The sequence below is a fragment of the Lissotriton helveticus genome, chromosome 12, assembly GCF_964261635.1.
Source record: "Lissotriton helveticus chromosome 12, aLisHel1.1, whole genome shotgun sequence".
Classification (NCBI taxonomy): domain Eukaryota; kingdom Metazoa; phylum Chordata; class Amphibia; order Caudata; family Salamandridae; genus Lissotriton; species Lissotriton helveticus.
Genome location: NC_136073.1, coordinates 735,319,990 through 735,338,649, shown reverse-complemented (window position 1 = coordinate 735,338,649; position 18,660 = coordinate 735,319,990). Strand labels below are relative to the sequence as shown.

General features: G+C 42.9%; 1 protein-coding gene across 1 annotated transcript in view; it reads left to right on the top strand.

Annotated features, from left to right (window-relative positions):
• Window positions 1-18,660, top strand: part of PLEKHO1 (pleckstrin homology domain containing O1) — a 145,879-nt gene that overhangs the window by 93,193 nt on the left and 34,026 nt on the right. Inside the window, exon 4 of the mRNA XM_078670863.1 lies at window positions 10,719-10,823. Coding sequence (XP_078526989.1) covers window positions 10,719-10,823 — 105 coding nt within the window. The remainder of the gene's footprint in view (window positions 1-10,718; window positions 10,824-18,660) is intronic.

The following is an 18,660-nucleotide window of genomic DNA, read 5'->3' as shown; positions in this document are numbered from 1 at the left end:
CTATTGGGGCATAGCATCTTTACCATTCTTTTTTATGTATTTCATGGCATGTATCCTTCCACTGATTATATTATGGGAACTACTTTTTTTCTTTTCCTTTTAGCATCCCTCAAAAGTGTTTGTGGTTTTCTTGCTCTCTCCATCATGCACTGCTTTTCCACTGGAATCCAACACTGACCACCCCGATCCCTCGCACCCCCAAATCTCTTGCTTCTCCCACCCCTCTCCATCCAACTCTGATACCTCACTTTATTTAATGAACCACCCCACTGTGATTTGCTACCAGGCCTCTTCTTTGAAGAACAAAATGTGCTTTGGTGCACGTGTTATGATTTTGCATCTTCAGTTTCAAGATGAACATCCGCTACCTTGCAACAGTAAATAAAAAACAAAATGGCCACTTTGACGTGTGCTTGCATGACAAAAGATGGAGTCATGGTAGTGTCATGATGCACATGTTCACAAGGCTGATGACTGATATTCATTATTTTATTATTATTTGTTTTTTATAGAGCGGACGGCTACTTAGATGAGTGTCCCGCTGCTGAAGTTTGCAACCACTAGTCAGAGGAACTTATTTAGAAATCAAGATTGAACAGCCAGGTTTTAAAAGAACCTATTCATTATCACTGTTTTTTTCTCTACTTGATGATGAATAACACCATCTGCAAAAAGCAATTGGAATGCTTATAGGTGTGCACTGGAAGCCAAAAAGCGAGACCTATTGACTTTGCTTGATTCATTTATATTGGTAGTTTTTGTGCATATCATGAAACCTAGACTGTATGTAATGAATCGGTTGGTTGTCCTTCAGATTCATAAGATGAACGTGATGAGCACTTCCCGAACAACAGGATAAAATATATTTGTATATTTTTTGTGAAATGAAGAAGTGCAAAAATGCAGGAAGCCACTTTTTTCACATTTTTTTCTTTGGGAAAAATGTTAGCAATTGCTACAGGTTTGCTGATTGGTTTATGGGTGAAATTATGTGAGAAATATGAAACTCAGTGAAATCAGAGCAGCTAAACAAACGTACGAAAAAAGGCGAATCAGTTCCGCAACAACATTTTCCCCAAAGACAGATTTTGGACATTTCGTGCATTTTTTGCTTTTCAGCTAAACATCTGGCGCTACTTCCATGTCCCTGCCTTGCTGTGACTCCACGCTGCCCTGCCCTGTTTCACGGTAAATTAGCTTCAAACAATGGCCTCTTAAAACACACACATTCACTCTCTCTCTGTTCCTCCATGTCTCTCTCTCTCTCCATCTTCCATCCGCGGTCCCACTGCTCATTAAGCGCCAGTGTGGAGGCTGATGGGTGGAGGAGGTCAGCGCCACTGATTGCTTTGAGGAGGGAGTGCCAGGAAGGGACAGGAGTATAATTAGTTTGAATGATTTCATTAATTTTGCTGTCTGGCCTGGGGCGCCTTATTGTGCAGGGTCAGGCCATGTCCCAATGTTCCCATCGACACGTGGGATTTGCGACAAAGTAAAAGGGGAGAAGACTTACATTTATAAAAAAAAAATGCAAACATGTGAAGTGATTCACTATGCAGGCATAAGCTGATCATCCTAAAGTGGCCTAAACAATTCAATGGCATTGATTTACAAGCAAGAAAAGTATACCACCACCGCCCGGGTTTCTCTACAAGCGCCTGTTCCCTGAGGTGATATGTTTGGCGCTTTATCAAGCAGCCACATGAATGGAGATGTTAAAAGCAGGGGAAGGCAAGGATCCTACAGAAGTATGTCACATAGCCAGACCTGCCTCTGCAGGCTGTGAGGGATGCCTCACAGTCAGTGCTTAGTTTGTAAAAAAAAATAAGTTCCAGGGCTCTCGTCAGGAGGCCATTGCAGCTTGCCCCACACATTGTCCCTGCTAGGCTTCCAGTGATAGTAACAACACAACTACTAACTCTCACACTCCTACAAGTCTGACAATTCGGCCTATTTCAGACCCCCAAAGCTATAAGAATTGCTTTGGAGGCAGGTAATAGCCATTTTTAATTAATATAACATTAATGATTAACTGTTGTTGTGGTCATCTATAAATTAGCTTGGCAGCGCCACCTTGTGGCGGCTGTCACAAGCTCCGGTGCCGAGCCCCGGAAACCACGGGCTCAAATTAAGCACTGCACAGTTCGGCTGACTTACAAAGGTTTAGGCAGATCTGCACACCTGCTTCCTGTGTCTACTACCGAGAAAGTGGCGCGTCCAGTGTATGATGCTTTAACTACTCACCACCGAGGCCGACCTACCGCTGCATAGCAAGAGCCTACAATCTGATTGCAGTTTGGAGGCCTACTGAAGATGGGGAACCTCTGTTCTTGTCCATAACCTCTTCACTGCCCAAATGATGTACATCAACACATCCCCATGCAATAAGAGGGTGTCCATACATGCACGTCATGACCACGCGCCTCAAGTGCCATGGTCGGTGCCACAAATGTGTTTGTGCCAACTTTGGGGAACATGCTTGGCACATCAAACAAGTAGCCCAGCAGTCATGAAAGCCCTATATGTTCACAGCATTTCTTCAGGCGGGCATTTACCTTCACGGAGACTTGAACTTCACATTCACAAAACCTTTTAATTCGACATACCCATACCTCTACTTGCCAAGAAAAGCTGTATGTCAGAATACCATAATAAGAAATATAATCGAGGTACACACCATGAGCTAAATATTGTTTACAAAAATATCGCCCCATTGGGTACAGATTTTTTTATTGACTAACTTCACTAGGGCAATACTGTAAACAATATTTAGGATACCTATTTTAGACGATATTCTGAAACCACACCCCACTATCGCTCTGATTTACTATTCTACCACCTTTCCTAGCAATTTAAGTGATGGCACCATGTTGTGGCAACGTGAATGTTTTGTTACTGTCAAGCTATGTAACTGTAAGCAACTCAATTGGATGGAGTTTCATCCCTGAAAATGTTTTTTTTGTTGCAAACATCAGTAATTGTCAAGGAAATGCTTGTCGAGCTGGGTTCAGACTGTAGCACAATTATGCACGCAATTATGCTGTGCAGATGTATCACTCCTGGTACTCTGGTATAAGTGATCTACACTCAGTACACTGCCAGTACATCTTATGTGACTTAGCAGGGTCTGTCTATTCCTGTGTGGGCCTTGCATAGATGCCCACAGTGTCCTGCACAATTTGGAGAGTGCAGGATAAAGTGTTTTTGGTCATAACACCAAAACGGTAATGCCTAAAAACTCTTATATTGAAAACAAAATTCCAAAATGTCGACAGCTATCTTTGCAGATGCTTTTAGTGTAAACTCGAAAATGTAGGTCCAAAATGTATATAAAACAACAATAACAAAGAAGAGTGATAAACCTATAAGTCCAGTCCTCACTCTGATAAGCCTAATATTCACCGTTTGTCTAACCCTATGCAATACTCCAGTCCTTATCCTAATTTTAATGGTAACCCTAAAACTCATCTTAGCCCTGCACCCCCGCCATAAAGCTAATCCTAAATGTAAACCTTAGGGATAGAACCTAAAGTAGAATCGCCATTTTAACTTTCGGAAATTTTTGTTAAAAAATACACAGTTTTTCATAATAAAATATATACAAAATTAAGGTATTTTATCTTAAGTATTTGTGTTTTAAAAGTATCTGTCATTACTGCATACCTGATGAAGAATTAAATTGAAAGAATGCAGCCCAAATCTATGTTCTGTCTTACAGTAATAGTTTGTAAATCAAGCCATATTTTCAACAATCACAAACTATATAAAAAATCAAGCAGCCTACAGAAATGGTCTAAACCTCCCATAATCTGAATTGGGCAAGCCTCTCACAAGATAGAAGGGTGGGTCAAACAGCTTTTTGAAAATGATGCTCTGGAACATGTGATAAATCGAACACTGCAATTTTAGACACTTGCCCGACAAGAGAAAATGGAATTGGTGAGATCACAAACGTGGACTTGCCAACAACAAACAAAATCTCGAAACTTATTGATCACACAATCAACAATGGGCAACAGCAGTAGTTAGAGCACTGAATGAGACTTTTAAGTCACTTTTCATTCTGCCTGGCACAACATATTGAACTAATGGCAGCACGGCAGATAACTTGCTCATTCCATCGAGTACAGTGCCTGCTCAGGCCCAGGCTTTGTTATGAACTGGTTTATACAGTCAATAGCATTCATCTATACTATGCGCACAGTGCACTGTGGACCTTGTGCATGTGGTGCTTTCGCACTAGTTAGGAGTTGGTCTAACGGCAATGGCGGTCCACCTCAAATGTGGGGAACTGGGTTCAAGTCTCGGCAAGGACGTGCAACATCCTGTGATTCTGGGCAAATCACTCAATCTCCCGGTGCCTTACAAAAATAAACATGTCCTTATGTAATACAACTGGTGCTCGTGTAAAGTGGTCTGATACCATTGGGTAAAGTTCACGCTGTATAAAACTCCAAAAAAAAGTGCTCGGGTCCTAACAAAAAGTAAAGAAGTATAGGGACAAAAATGTTTCTTAGGAACCTGTCGCCAATGCTGGATTCTTGAATGCCAAGGCTGCCTAGTTTTGATTTCACCTCGGACCTCTTCCACCACCCAACACTTCTTCTCTCTCCTTATTTCACTACTATGTGTTCTTTTCAGCCCTGCTTTCTCCGTTGACACTGTTTTTCTATCTTTCTCTTCTTTTTCACACCCTATTCTGCTATTCTCTCACTTGCTCTGGGTTAAAAGCTGATGATGAACAATAGGTCCTGATCACCTTAAAATAGAACCAGTGTCTACCACCTTTATCTACCCCCACAAATTAAGTAAAGATCTAAAGTGGGAAAAAACAAATCATGGCTGGAATGTTATCCCTGATAACATAAATGAGGAGGGAAGTGTTCTTGCATTATTGTAGAAATGCTAAAACATAGCCAAGTTGGAGACACTAACATAGTATGACTCAAACAAAAAAAACTAAGCATTTGCAATGCAATAGGTCTCGCATTTACGAGAGTTTGAGCTATTGGTATTGTAAATGACAATGCCTTTTATTTATGTGTTGTTTTTAAAACAGATACATAAAAGGCATTGCCATTTACAATGCCAATAGCTTAAACTCTCACAAATGCAAGACCTACTGCATTTCAAATGCGTTCGGCACCCGTGCTATAAAGATTTTTTTTAAAGCAATAGGAGAGAGCCTGTCCTGCCTGCGGAAGCAGGCAGAACAAAGCAAGCTATTTGAGAAAATAGTGCTCAAAGGCTTTATTTAAACCCTACTGAACACATGTAACAGGTGGTGACATCATGGGAGGTTACAAAAGAAGATAAGGCAGTACTATGGGGGGGACTACGAAGCCTATTGCCCAATAAAAAACACAGTTTCAGTGGACAATGACACAAGCCAATAAAAAATATGGGCGGAGATTGGGTGGAGCTTCAAGTCCATACCTGAATACAGCATGCCTCGCAGAGCAGTGCCTGCACTGCCCAGGCTCGACCTAAAAATAATTAATCTAGAATCCTACGGCAGGTGAATCCTAACAAAGCACCCAATTTAGAGTTTATTGGTAACTGAAAACCCTCCAATTTCTGAAAGGAACTCTAGATGTCGTGTAGAATCCACCAGCTCAGTCATTGCCACAACCGATAGACTCTGCTCTAGTTTTATAGTTTCACCTGCAGAAAGTGGAGTATTTCCAGTTACCACTGAACACTGAGTTAGGCGTAAAGCAATTACAGCAGCAACAGAAATACCAACAAAGCATTATAGACTCCGTCATAACCCATGGGAAATCATCTCTCGCTTTATGTTACAATTGTTTTTTTGTAGATTTATATTAATTTGCTTTTTTTTTACAGCATAGCTCAAACCCACACATAATCTTCAACAATGGTGACTGCGTGGCTCGCACTACTCTATTTCAACATCTTTATATGTTCTTTTAAGCAGCGCGGCATGCCGCTCCTAATTAGCAACAATGGCTGCCGCGGCAGCTCATACAACTTCCTTTGTTGCCTCCATCCCCACAAACAAAAAAACATAAATAAAAACCTTTAGCATTTACAACGCCAGTGAGTCTAACCGTTAGAAATGCGAGACCTATTGCATTGCAAATCCTTGTTTTGTGCTAACAGTAGAGGTGTATATGTACACGTATGTTCTACATTGCAGGGTGACTGAGACCTGAAAATTAGTATCGGGGGTTAGTCAGACACCAGTGGTAACATCAGGCATGACAAGTCTTGATTGCAAATAAGGTTTGCTGGTGGTATCAGGTGTGTTTTTGGTGGTCAATGAGTTGGAATGGATGCAAACACTTTACATTTCTGTTACCCTCAGTAGGAAGCCAGTAATAATAGTATGAGGGAGAGTGAAATGTGCACTTTGCTGCTAAAAGAATATTGCAAAACTCTTACAAATAGAGCTCGCGCCTGGTTTTATGTTGCTGCTGCTGGAGGGGAAATAACGGTATATGTCGCAATAACAAAGCGGTAGAATGACCACAAGGTAATCAGAATGACTGAAAATAGCAAAGTTGTGATCACATGCGATAACCCGCTACCAACAGGCAAAGGATGCTTGCACGGACACCAGACATTGACAAAGAAAAACCCACAACTATGCCTGGGATCAAAGGCGTATTTTGCTGCTAGTGGCCCTTCAGTTACCTTCTTGGTGAGAGGAAGGGGATTTAACATATGTAGATATGGTTCTCGCCATGAAAATGTACAGCAAAACACGCAGGTGGTCACAGCCCTTATACAGCCAGATAGGAACGCGGATCAGAATATCATATTAAATACAGAAATATTGCCTGATGCAGATGTTATCGTTTATAAAACACGGTTCTATTGGGTGTAGATCCTTCATTATTAACTCCAATAGGACAATATTTTTTTAATGATGTTTGGGAGCATATATTTATGTCACCATATTCTGGAACCATACCCAACAGGGACTGCGAACCAATGCCTGATAAGGAGCTTTTTGCCCCTATCCAAGGGCTGCTTATGGGAGCCATCACCATTAACTATATAGAATCATACAGAGCACATCACCCTAAAATGCCCCAACTTAAGAATGAGGTTATCCGGCCTCGAAGGTCCCTACATCATATGCAAATATGCACACAGAGACAACACATGCATGCATATTTTCAACACGCCTATGGACTCATGCAGACACATGTGGATTTTCGTTAAATACATGGACGCCTGATTTGGTGGCTGTGTGGTTGAATACAGGAATACATTGATGGATGTCGATACGCACAGTGTGGGGAGGTAGATGCATTGCTATGGTTAGATAGACAGATGGACGCAATGGTGTGTGAGTGCATGCATGTTTCCTTGTGGGTAGATGAATGAATGCCTGTGTGTGGCTGGTTGGATCTGTTGTTGCATGAGGATGGATGATGGTCAGTGCAGGAAGGTTGATAAATGCATTTGTGTAGATAGATGTATTTGAATGGATGGATGAATATCTGTGACTAGAAGAATACATTGATGAGTGGATGGATGGATGAGTGTGAGTGAAGGGGGACAGCATGGTGCATTAGTGAATGTAGAAGGACGCCTTGATGCCATAAGTAATTTCTGATAACAATGATCTCTTGTAAATAGGATTTTTATAAATAAAAAATGAAAATGTGCACTTTCACTGAGTTTCGAAAGCACAAGCTTACTATCTGACTTCTTGCACGCTGCCTAGACAGCTTAAGCCTTATTGAATATGGACTGACTGCGCAGACTATCATCCGGGGACTGTTCACTGACACCTCTCCTACTGACTGCAGACTATAGTAACATATAGCAAGGCTCTAGAAATTATACCAGGAGTTGTCAGAGCTCAACCATGTAAGTTTACGAAAGGATGACCGTCCTGGGTTTCTCTCACGCAGATGTTATGTTATGTTATGTTATGTTATTAGTTCATTTTTATAGCGCACGGCTACTCAAAAAGAGTGTCCCGGCGCTTTTATTGGAGAAGGCAAAGAGGCTGCAACACAATAACATAACACCAAAAGAAAGACTAAAAGAGCAGTAAGCCAGGAATTCAAGAGAGAACGGCTACTGAGTAAAAAGCCACGTTTTAAGGCCTTTCCTAAAAACAAGCAAGCTAGTGGCTCCCCGCAGTGCCAGCGGCAAAGAGTTCCATAGCTGAGATGCCAGCAATCCAAAAGAGCGCCCACCAAGGCGCGCTTTCTTTACCCGAGGGACAACAGCAAGGTGCAGGGATTCCGACCTCAGAGATCTGGTCGGATGATAAAAGACCAGTCTCTTTTGAAGGTACTTAGCTCCCCCCTTGTGAAGAGCTTTATAGACCAAGGTCAGAGCCTTAAAGGCGATCCTCTTGCGGATGGGCAACCAATGTAACGTTACCAGCAGGCCCGAGGCACTAGAGCGCCTACTAAGGCCGAAGATTGCCCTAGCCGCGGCGTTCTGCACCACTTGAAGGCGCTGCAGCAAGTACTCTGGAAGGCCCAGGTAGAGAATGTTGGAATAATCCAACCTGGACCCAATCAGAGCCTGAACTGTCAGCGTCCTATGTTCCACGGATAACAGAGGAAGAAACCTCCGCAGCATCCTAAGGATGCCAAAGCACATGCCCGACACCCCTAGGATCTGAGATTTCAAGGTTAACCTGTTATCCAGCTTCACCCCTAGATTCTTTGCAACCTGAGAGGAACAGGATGGAGGGAACATATCCCGTGGCCACCAAGTCTGCCAGACGGGTTCGATGTCACACCCAAAGAACAGTACTTCGGACTTGTCGGAATTGCACTTGAGGCTGTTTAGATGGAACCAATGGAAAACAGCCCCAAGGCAATCCCGAATACTCTCCCCATCAAAGTCGCCTCCTCTCGTACACGAGAAGAGGAGCTGGGTGTCATCCGCATAGGATACGATCTGGGCACCATGCGACTCCACCAGTGCCGCCAACGGGGTCATAATGATGTTAAAGAGGGTCGGGCTCAAAACAGAGCCCTGAGGGACCCCAACTCCCAGAGGCGGCATCACGGCGGAATCAGGCGGGGCCCAGATCGTCTGCCGGCGGCCGGCAAGAAAGGAAGAAAACCAGTCGAACACCGTCCCCCGTCTAGTGGCCTTAATAAAATAAAATGCATAGACACGAGTTTGAGACAAATGGGCCCAATTAAATTATGAATGTGGCGCTTTGCGTTCTCCTGGCATCTTCCGATCCTGTCCAGCGACTGAAGGTGTGTCAGGCAAAATAGGGTAGAAAACCATTAAGAGCCTATTGTGATCACCCCGGGACATTGAAATGCACCAGGACACAAAATCGAAACAAACTAGCACAGATTCAAAACAGTTATATACTTTGGAGCACATATTACATTTTGGAGCAAGTACACATTTGGGTGCAAAATCCCCCATGGTGCAAAGTCATATGGGCTGTGGTATCATATTTGGGTACAAGGCACTCAGTGCAGAGAAAAAATGCAGAAGTGAGAGTTGACATAAAGTTTAATATGTATGCATCGATATAATATCAGATTAGGTTAACAACACCTCAAAGTGCAAAAATCACACTAGCTGCTGGATGAGCAGGAGTGGGTAAAGCTTTCAGAAACATACATCATATTTAAGTGTAAAATAACCTAGGTGCAAAACCACGTAGGTACAAAATCACTTTATGATGCAAAACCACTCTTGGTGCAAAGTGAACAGGACTGTGGTATGATAGTTAGACCCACTTTTAGGCCACAAATCATAATTAAGAGCAAAAACACATTCAGGTGCAAAATAATGTTTAGGTGCAAAATCACTTTTAGGCACATGTTGCTTTTGGTGCATGTTTAGGTGAAAAATCATCATTGATACAACATCTGCAAGTGTAAGTTATGCATAAGCGAACATCCCATTTAGTATCAAAAACACATTAAGCTGTAACACAGACCTCGGTGCATCATTGACAGGACCCTGGATGCACCTTTAGATACAAAATCGCATCTAGATTCAAAAAATCACATTTGGGTGTAGAAACATCAGTGAGCTGGATAAACATGAGTATAGAGACACTTTTAGGTGGCAGAATGTATTTGGGAGCAACATTCTCACTTAGGTGCACAACAATATTTGAATGCACCCTTGGTTCAAAGTCAGCTAGAGTGTGCTATCACATCCAGACACTTCAGTCAAGCAGCGGATGAAGGCGGTTGGCACAAACGAGGCTCTCGCCAAAGACTAGTCACTCAAAGCCTATGCCTTCTCTGCACATTTGTGTGTGTTGATGACATTGGGTCTGGCAGAAAGATAATGGTGTGCGTAGCCAGACCTAAAAAGAAAAATACATGAGTTATGGTACGTCTCTCACATAAGTCCAGCGCCCAGGCACAATTTTCAGGATATCCAAATAAAATAAATGTCTGTGCGGTAAATCTAACAGAACTGATTCCCATAGTCATTGGTTATCCAATCCAGAAAACTTGGCATAAAACCCACCTGCCTGGAAGTGTGTTGGACACCCTTGGGCTAGTGGCTGGTTGGCTGACTGTAGTGCCAGGTAACTTGACTTGTAATTCTAGCTGCCTCAGTTGACCACATTCTAGGTTCCTTTATCTGCCACAATTGGGAACGCTTAAAAGAGGCTAACCCCGTGTATCAGATGCTGTGTGAACCCTGGACCAGAGAATGTGAGCTACGGCTCATCTAATGAGTTCTGCTGTCATGGCCGTATCACTTACACGCTCTCTGTTTTTTTCCAGGCTCCCAATCTGATCTTCCTAGCAGTGAGCCCAGAGGAAAAAGAGTCCTGGATCAACGCCTTGAACTCTGCAATTATTCGCGCCAAAAACCGCATCCTTGATGAGGTAAGCAGGCCCCGCTCATGCCGCAGAAGGATTCGCTTTCCCGCCGACCCTTAAATTCCTTGTCAAGGAATTAAGCTCCCTTTGAGTGTGCCAGATTATGAAACCAGTGGCGGGGGTGTAATCCTTCCCACAGTGCTGCAGATCCCTTCGAAGCAGACTCCTGTAAATCCTTTCTAGGCCTTCTTCTGCTTTAGTGATAGATATTCAGAATAGATTTGCAATCGGACGCCTGGTCGGTGTCATTATCACATTTAATAACCTGTTACTTCCAGACTTTCATTTCCTGTAGCACGCAGACACACTGCAATGGAAGGATCAGAGAGACAAAAATGACCCACGTTGTCCTGCTACGCTCGTATTAACGTGTGCCAGTAACCAGTGTTTGCGTGTCCTGCAGGAGATTTGTGTTCAAATGATGTGTAAGGTTATTTTTCTGTAACCTAACATTACATTATGTTACACAGGGTACCATATTAGTTAGTGGCTAATGAATTGTTTAGCAGTGGATTATATCTGATAGAGGCAGGCTGTATCCAATGCTGGATTTCTCTATAGTAAGATGTGTTAATGTGTGTGCCGATGGACTTGTAGCATCGACTCTCCTTTGTAAATTTATGATGACGTCAGGACAAGGAAAGTGACTTCTAAGGCTTATTCAGAATATCTGCTGGAAGCTTGTCCAGGCAAGGTCAGATAGGAAGCCCTTTGAAGCTCTGGGCCTCATGTTAGTGTGAATGCGTACATATGAATTTATATGGAAAAACATATATATTTTGCAACAATAAGCACTATCCTCATGTTGGTTTTTGGTCAAGCTTCAAGTGTCACAATGTGTTTTGTCATGACCACAAAGTTTACCTTTGTCTCATAGTGGTGAGATGATGGCACATATACCGTTGTCGCACAATCACAATAAAGAGACATAAGTCGATTGCACCACTCACATGGATCGTTAGTTTGCAGGTAAAACCCTGCGTTCAGTACACAGCACTGTGAGATTTCTGTCTCTCGGCTTTCATGGCCATATCCTAAGACCCAGGTCTGCAGACCAACATTGATAATTGCATAACATTTGCCATCATGAATGAATGAATGAATAAAAGAGGATTTATAAAGCGCTCTGATACCCCAAGGAATGTCCTGGTGCTCTGCACTACTACCAGCACACACATAGAAGCCCTAATCTGTAAGTCTTGGTTAAACAACCACGTCTTCTGTCTCTTCCCAAACTGAGAGATATCGGTAATGCTCCGAATTTCAGAGGGAAGCTTATTTCATGCTGGCGGACCTAAAAAGGAGACGGTTCTGCCACCGGCCCTAGCACACCAGATGTTAGGAGTACTGGCTAAAAAAGCTTTGGCTGAACGCAGGCATCTCGAGGGAACATAAAAACTAATTTGTGCCCTGAGGTATCCAGCGCCCCTCTCATTAAGGGCTTAATGGACCAAATCAAGAGTCTTAAATAAGATTTTCTTTTTTTCTGGGGAGACAATGCAATGCTGTACGGTGCGGTGACACGTGTGCTCTCAGAGGGAAGCCCAGGAGAGTACGTGCTGGCGCATTTTGGACCTCCTGCAGTTTGTTACTGAGGTAGTCCGGTAGGCCCAGATACGAGGCATTGCCATAGTCCAGTGTTGTACAGTGCTTAGCTCTGTTCTTGAGCCAGCACTCTAGATCACTGTGGGTGTTCCTAGTTCTGGAGCTCTCCCTTGCCCTGTTGGCAGTTGGAGCTCTGGTCAGATGAGGGATGGACCTACCTGTATCTGTACTGCAAATAAAGCTGTTTCTTCAAATATCAGTTCATGAGCTCTTCATTTCATATACAACATTTGGCGACTTGGTCCCTCCCCCGTTGATAAAGATCAACTTCGGTCCTTCATGGGTCTGATCGAGTTTTACTCGAAATTTGTGAGGGATTTCTCTTCAAAGACTGCTTCTTTGAGATACTTGTTGAAAAAGGGTGTAAAATTTAATTGGACCGTTGAGCATGAATCTTGCTTCAATATGATCAAAGGGGAGCTTAAATCTGCTAATGTCCTTACCCCTTTTGATACTGCTCGGTCCTCTATCTTGATGGTTGACGCCAGTGCTATAGGTCTTGGTGCGGTTCTACTGCAAAAGCATGGGGGAGTAGAGAAGACTATCGCATTTGCCTCCAGGCCTTTGTCTGCCTCAGAGTCGAATTATTCAGTCATAGAGCGCGAGGCTCTTGCAGCTGTATGGGGCACGAGTCACTTTAGAACCTACTTGTGGGGATACAAATGTATTCTCCGTACAGACCATAAACCCCTTGTAAATGTTTTAGCTCCAGGTGGCGATGGGAAAGGGTCTCCAAGGTTGGCGAGATTGGCCTCTCGTCTTCAGGACTACCAATGTGTAATTGAATTTGTTCATGGCTGGAAAAACATCCAAGCAGATTGCTTGTCACGTCTTCCCGTGAGATCCACTAGCTGTGATAGTCCCTCTAAGGATATCTTGGATGATCTTGCAGTTGCTATAGCTGAAGATGTTTTGTTTGTGGGGGGTGGTTCCTTTTCCCATGATGAGTGGTCAAAAGGTATGGAGGAGGATCAATGTTTAAAAGCGGTAATAAATCTTGTCTCGAAAGGAGCAAGAAGGGAGAGCACTGTTGACCCTCAAGTTAGACCGTTTTTGAAAGTCATGGATGAACTTTCTTTGGAAGGGAACGATGTTCTTATGCGGGGCGATCGCTTTGTTCCTCCTAGTTCATTAAGAAGTAGGATTCTTGACTTGGCCCATGAGGGCCATTTGGGTCAAAGTCTCACCCAACGTCGTGTTAAGGAAAACTTTTGGTGGCCCTCTGTGGATAGTGATGCAGTGGATTGTGTGCTGAGGTGTAGTTTTTGCAAAGAAGGGGAGAAGCGTCTGAAAATTCTGGGATCTCAGTCACCGCAGAAAATTGGCTTTGAAAACATACCTTGGCACAGTGTCTGTATGGATTTCATAGGTCCCATGAGTGAGTTACCCTTAGGCCAACGTTATGCTATTGTCATAATTGATTGTTACTCGAAATGGCTTTGTGTACAGTTTGTTAAAGAGATAAACACTGATACCACCATTAACTTTTTGAAGGGTGTTTTCTTGAATGAGGGATATCCTTCTGTCCTTATCTCAGATAATGGCACTCAATTGACATCTTCAAAGATGGCTTCGTTTATACGTGATTGTGGCATCAGACATCAGAAGACAAGCCTTTACAACCCCCAAGGAAATGGTCTTTGCGAAAGAGTAAACCGTCTTGTGAAAGGGGTGATCCAAATGTTTGTGGAGGGTGGTTGTTTTTCGCATGAACGGGTACAGGAGCTTGTGTGGGCTTACCGGTCAACGCCTCATAAGAATGGTGAAAAATCCCCTTTTGAATTGATGCGCGGACGTGCACCTGTCTCAAGATTGACTCCTGCTTGGTTAAGATGTTTAGATGATAAGGTTCTCCCATCCCAAAGCAGTGTTTCCTTACCTATCTCTGTGGGTGATCTCGTTAAAGTAAAGCCGGGTAGGTGCACTAAGGGCCTTAGCAAATATAGAGTTAAGAAAGTCTTTCCACATTTTGTTGTTCTGGCCAATGGGGAAAGTTGGAATTATAGGAGGGTAGCACTGTACCAAAAGAGAAAAGATTCTTCTTCTGATGGTTTAGTTGCTAATGGTTCAGGGGGGTGCGATGGCTACTTGTTGACTTCTGGTGGCAGTCCTCCATCCACCTTTCTACCAACTGTACGGGGGGAGGTGGGTAGTGGGGATGCTTCTACCTCTTTGTGTGTGCATGGTAGTTCTGTAGTTGATTCTGTCCCTACTACTTCTGTTCCCACCATTTCTTCTTCCTCCTCGTTAGAAGCCAGGTTGAGGAGCCCTCGCTCTCGTCGTCCACCCATCTATTTGAATGACTATGTACATTGAATTTTCTGTTTTTCTTTTAAATTTTGTTTTCTCTTCTTGCAAGGGGGGAAGATATGTTGTACAGTGCTTAGCTCTGTTCTTGAGCCAGCACTCTAGATCACTGTGGGTGTTCCTAGTTCTGGAGCTCTCCCTTGCCCTGTTGGCAGTTGGAGCTCTGGTCAGATGAGGGATGGACCTACCTGTATCTGTGCTGCAAATAAAGCTGTTTCTTCAAATATCAGTTCATGAGATCTTCATTTCATATACAACATCCAGCCTAGATGACACCAACGCCTGTATCACCTGTTTCCTGGCTGAGAAGGACAGAATATGTAGAAACTTTCTCAAGACACGCAGTAATCGAAAACAGGACCCCACCACTGAATTTACTTGCTGTAACAAAGAGAGGTCCTCATCAAATTTCATACCTAAATTCTTCACATAATTTGCTTGACTCCCTGGAAAGGGGACCTCGACTGGCCTGAAAGATTGCCCTGTTTCCTGGGTCTTCTCTCCAAAAAATAGAAGCTCTGTTTTTCTGCATTGCATTTGAGCTGATTGTATGTTAGCCACTGGAAAACAGCTGACAGTCAGTTTCTAATTTTTTCACCAGGGAGCCCTGCATTACAGTCCCATGAAAACAATAGCTGGGTGTCATCAGCATATGAGGTTATGCTTGCTCCCAAGGCAAGTAGAGCAAGAGGAGTAAGATAGATGTTAAATAAATTAGGGCTCAGAGCCGAGCCCTGGGGTACTTCAACATACAATACACGTGGTCTAGACGTAAAAGGAGGAATCCGGACCTCTTGCCACCTCCTTCAAGGAATGATGCCAACCACTCCAGGGCTTTGTCTCCAATTCCAATAGCTTTGAGCTATGGATGTGGTGCTGTGTTTCTAGGGCTTTAAACTATAAGGCAATGTATTTAGTAAAGGAAATGCCATGTCTTTGTTGCTCAGAGAAAAGCTATGTCCTTATTGCTCTTCTGAAAGTCAAAATGCCCTGGGATGGCATCCCGGTATCCATCAGGAACGCCCCAACCCTACTCCAATTTAGGAAAAAGCAGACTACACATTTCTTTAAAGAACACAGCATACAAATGCAGAAGCAGTGCACTTCTGAGCCTGAAACCAAACTACCTCTTTCATCATCTGCTGCTCCATATTTTCCTTTGACCATGCACAGAGCTTCACTGCCTTTCGCCTTGCTTCGTGCACAACTATCACGACTTCATCTACACTGGCCTGAAACTTTTCGTGAATTTTGCTTCAAAGCTAGGTATCTTAAAACCAAGATTATCTGCTGCTCATACTTGCAGAGGGTATTAATGGAATAAGTGTAGTTATCTGCAGGCACAAACGTATTATTAATAATCAATGGTATTATTCAAAGGCGAGCTTTATGTAGTGGGCAGAGAGCCTTGAAACCTGCACGCAACGCTACTGGTAAGCCAACAGTGACCTGAGTGCCGGTGCAATGTACTCTATTTGATCCAGACAGATATGCTAGTGCACTGCAGCTTTTTTGGATGCACTGACGGTTTGCAGCCTGTCTTCGGGTTTGGGCATTTCGCGACACTTCTCGCTGCAAAAGTCAAGCTAGATGACATAAAGGGAATATGGTCTCGGTGAAAGAAAGAAACTAAGCAGAAGGCTCGGGCTGTAAATATAGAAATATGAGCATTTTATAGCAACAAATTTCCAAAAGTTTTCAAAATGTTGGCGGCTATTTGGTAGAGCGGATGTAGAGAGGAAGAGCATTCCAAAGTGAGAGAGCCAATATCTTAATCCTACAACCTCCACAATGTCATTTCCTAAACTCAAGAACTTTTAGGAGATCATTGTTAGAAGACCGGAGAAAGCAATATGGATGCGGAACGGAAGATGGTACAGAAGGAAGATAGAAACATTGCCATAGTTGGGTCTGTGCACTGTACAAAGGACCGTAAAAAGATTGAGGCATGATTTGCGAGGCAGTAACAAATGGCAAAGAAATTGTTTTGTATTGATGAAGTCTCAGAGTGCCAGAATTAATCTGTAAACGTTGCGATAAAAATGTGGGAAATCCAGCTAGACCAAATAATCTCTGACAGAATCAGATGTTTTCCCTCGTCGATATGATAAGGCAAGATTTTGTGAAGTTTGCATTGGTGGAAAAAGGTTTCTGGAGTTCAGGCTTGGTTTTTGTCACATTCAAATCCTAGGTTTTTCCCCACCTTCACATTCATGAGTTAAGGTCAAAAAGATGGGTCCAAAAGTAATCGAGGCTGTTGTTAGAAGGTGCTCGGCTACCAAAACCATTTAATTTGAGCCAAGGACTGCTACAAGACCTCTGTTTTATCGAAGTTTAACTCGGGCAAGTAGCTGCCCACCCGCTTCCTGACTTGCACCATATCGGGATGGAAGTCAGTAGCCAAGGAGGCCTGCAATCCTAAGAGAAGCCGAGTGTCATGAAAAAAGCCACTGAAGCTGAATGGACGAAGTCACCTTTTAGGTGCAAAATGTGACATGGGTAAAAGGCACTTGTGACAGGCCGTAAAATGTCCATGTTTTGGTTACTCACAATCATTTCTATCAGCACTATCAATGGAATAATCCATGAATCAAAGGAAAAAAATGATTTTCGCCCACCTCCAGTTATGATGGTCTGGATAGTTTTAGGCAAATGTCCAAGAAAATGCTTTCTGGCCTCAGCAAGAGGCAGGAAAATGTGATCAAAATGCAGCAATGCAAAACAAGACAATTCTAAGAACATAGGCGTAGATCCAAATAAACACAGCATGTTTATCTACATCATATATTTGGTGAGAACACCTTAATTCTTCCCTGCATTTTCAAAAATGCACAACAACTTTGACTGAAAAAATAACTATATATCTTTCATTTTCCGCCAGCCTGGTGTAACTTACCAGCAGTGTAAACAGAAGCAAGTAATCTAAAGTGCTACGGTTCCATCCCAATGGTAGAAGGTGCTGTACAAATGCGGATACCATACCCTAACGTTTGCTTCTGTTTTTTTAATCAGCAAACTTCGCTGTGGGATTTTCTACTAAGTGGATGTACACTTAGTTTACACTACACAAGAACTACTATAACCCAGCCTTTTTAATGAGCAGTTGGAGTGATTATGCAGCTCAAACCCTTCTCCCTCCCACATGCTGCTGAGAGAGCGCAAACTGAGATAAATATATGAGTACATCACACTTACCTATAGAGAGCAGAATTCATGAAGAGAAATGCCATGAGTGCTAATAGTATTTGAAATTATATTCTAAATGTATAGCTAATATAGAGATTTAAGTAGAAGTGGAATTAATGCAGAAATGTGTGACATTATATGATTTTATTAGACGTGATTATTTTGAATCTATGTCGTGTAGCTGTTAACATATAAGATGGTCTGTGGTAAAACGCAGAACGTGGTAGGCCTCAGGGCCAGAGCTGGAGCTAAAAGGGAAGGTGTTTCTTTTCACGACACAGATTGTTTAACGTTTTTGGTCATTGCATTAATGGGCCATGATTTAGAGTAATGTTTTCCAAATAATAGAATAAGAGTTTTAACATGCTTTAATTAAATGAAGAAATAGAATGCTATAATCATAATGTGAAATATTGTAGGCCTGAAATGTTTTAGCATTGATTTACACGTACATGTCTGGGCTGAGAAATGTTGCAAGCCTTTTTAGAAGTCTATGAGAGTTGGGTTCTTGGCGGCAGATATCTGTCTGCAACAGGAAAGGGGGGATCCAATTATAAGTGAATGAATAGAGGCCTGTTCAGTAGACGGCCCAGACATGGAGGAGGGTTCTGGAATGTTTAAGGGGTATCAGCGGGCCGGAGAAGAGACTGAGAAGCAAGGTCAACTCTAACGTCTGAGGCCCAATACAAAGCATCATGGAAAAAGCCTGAAGTTGCACCACGTGAGAGGCGTTTCGCAAGGGGCG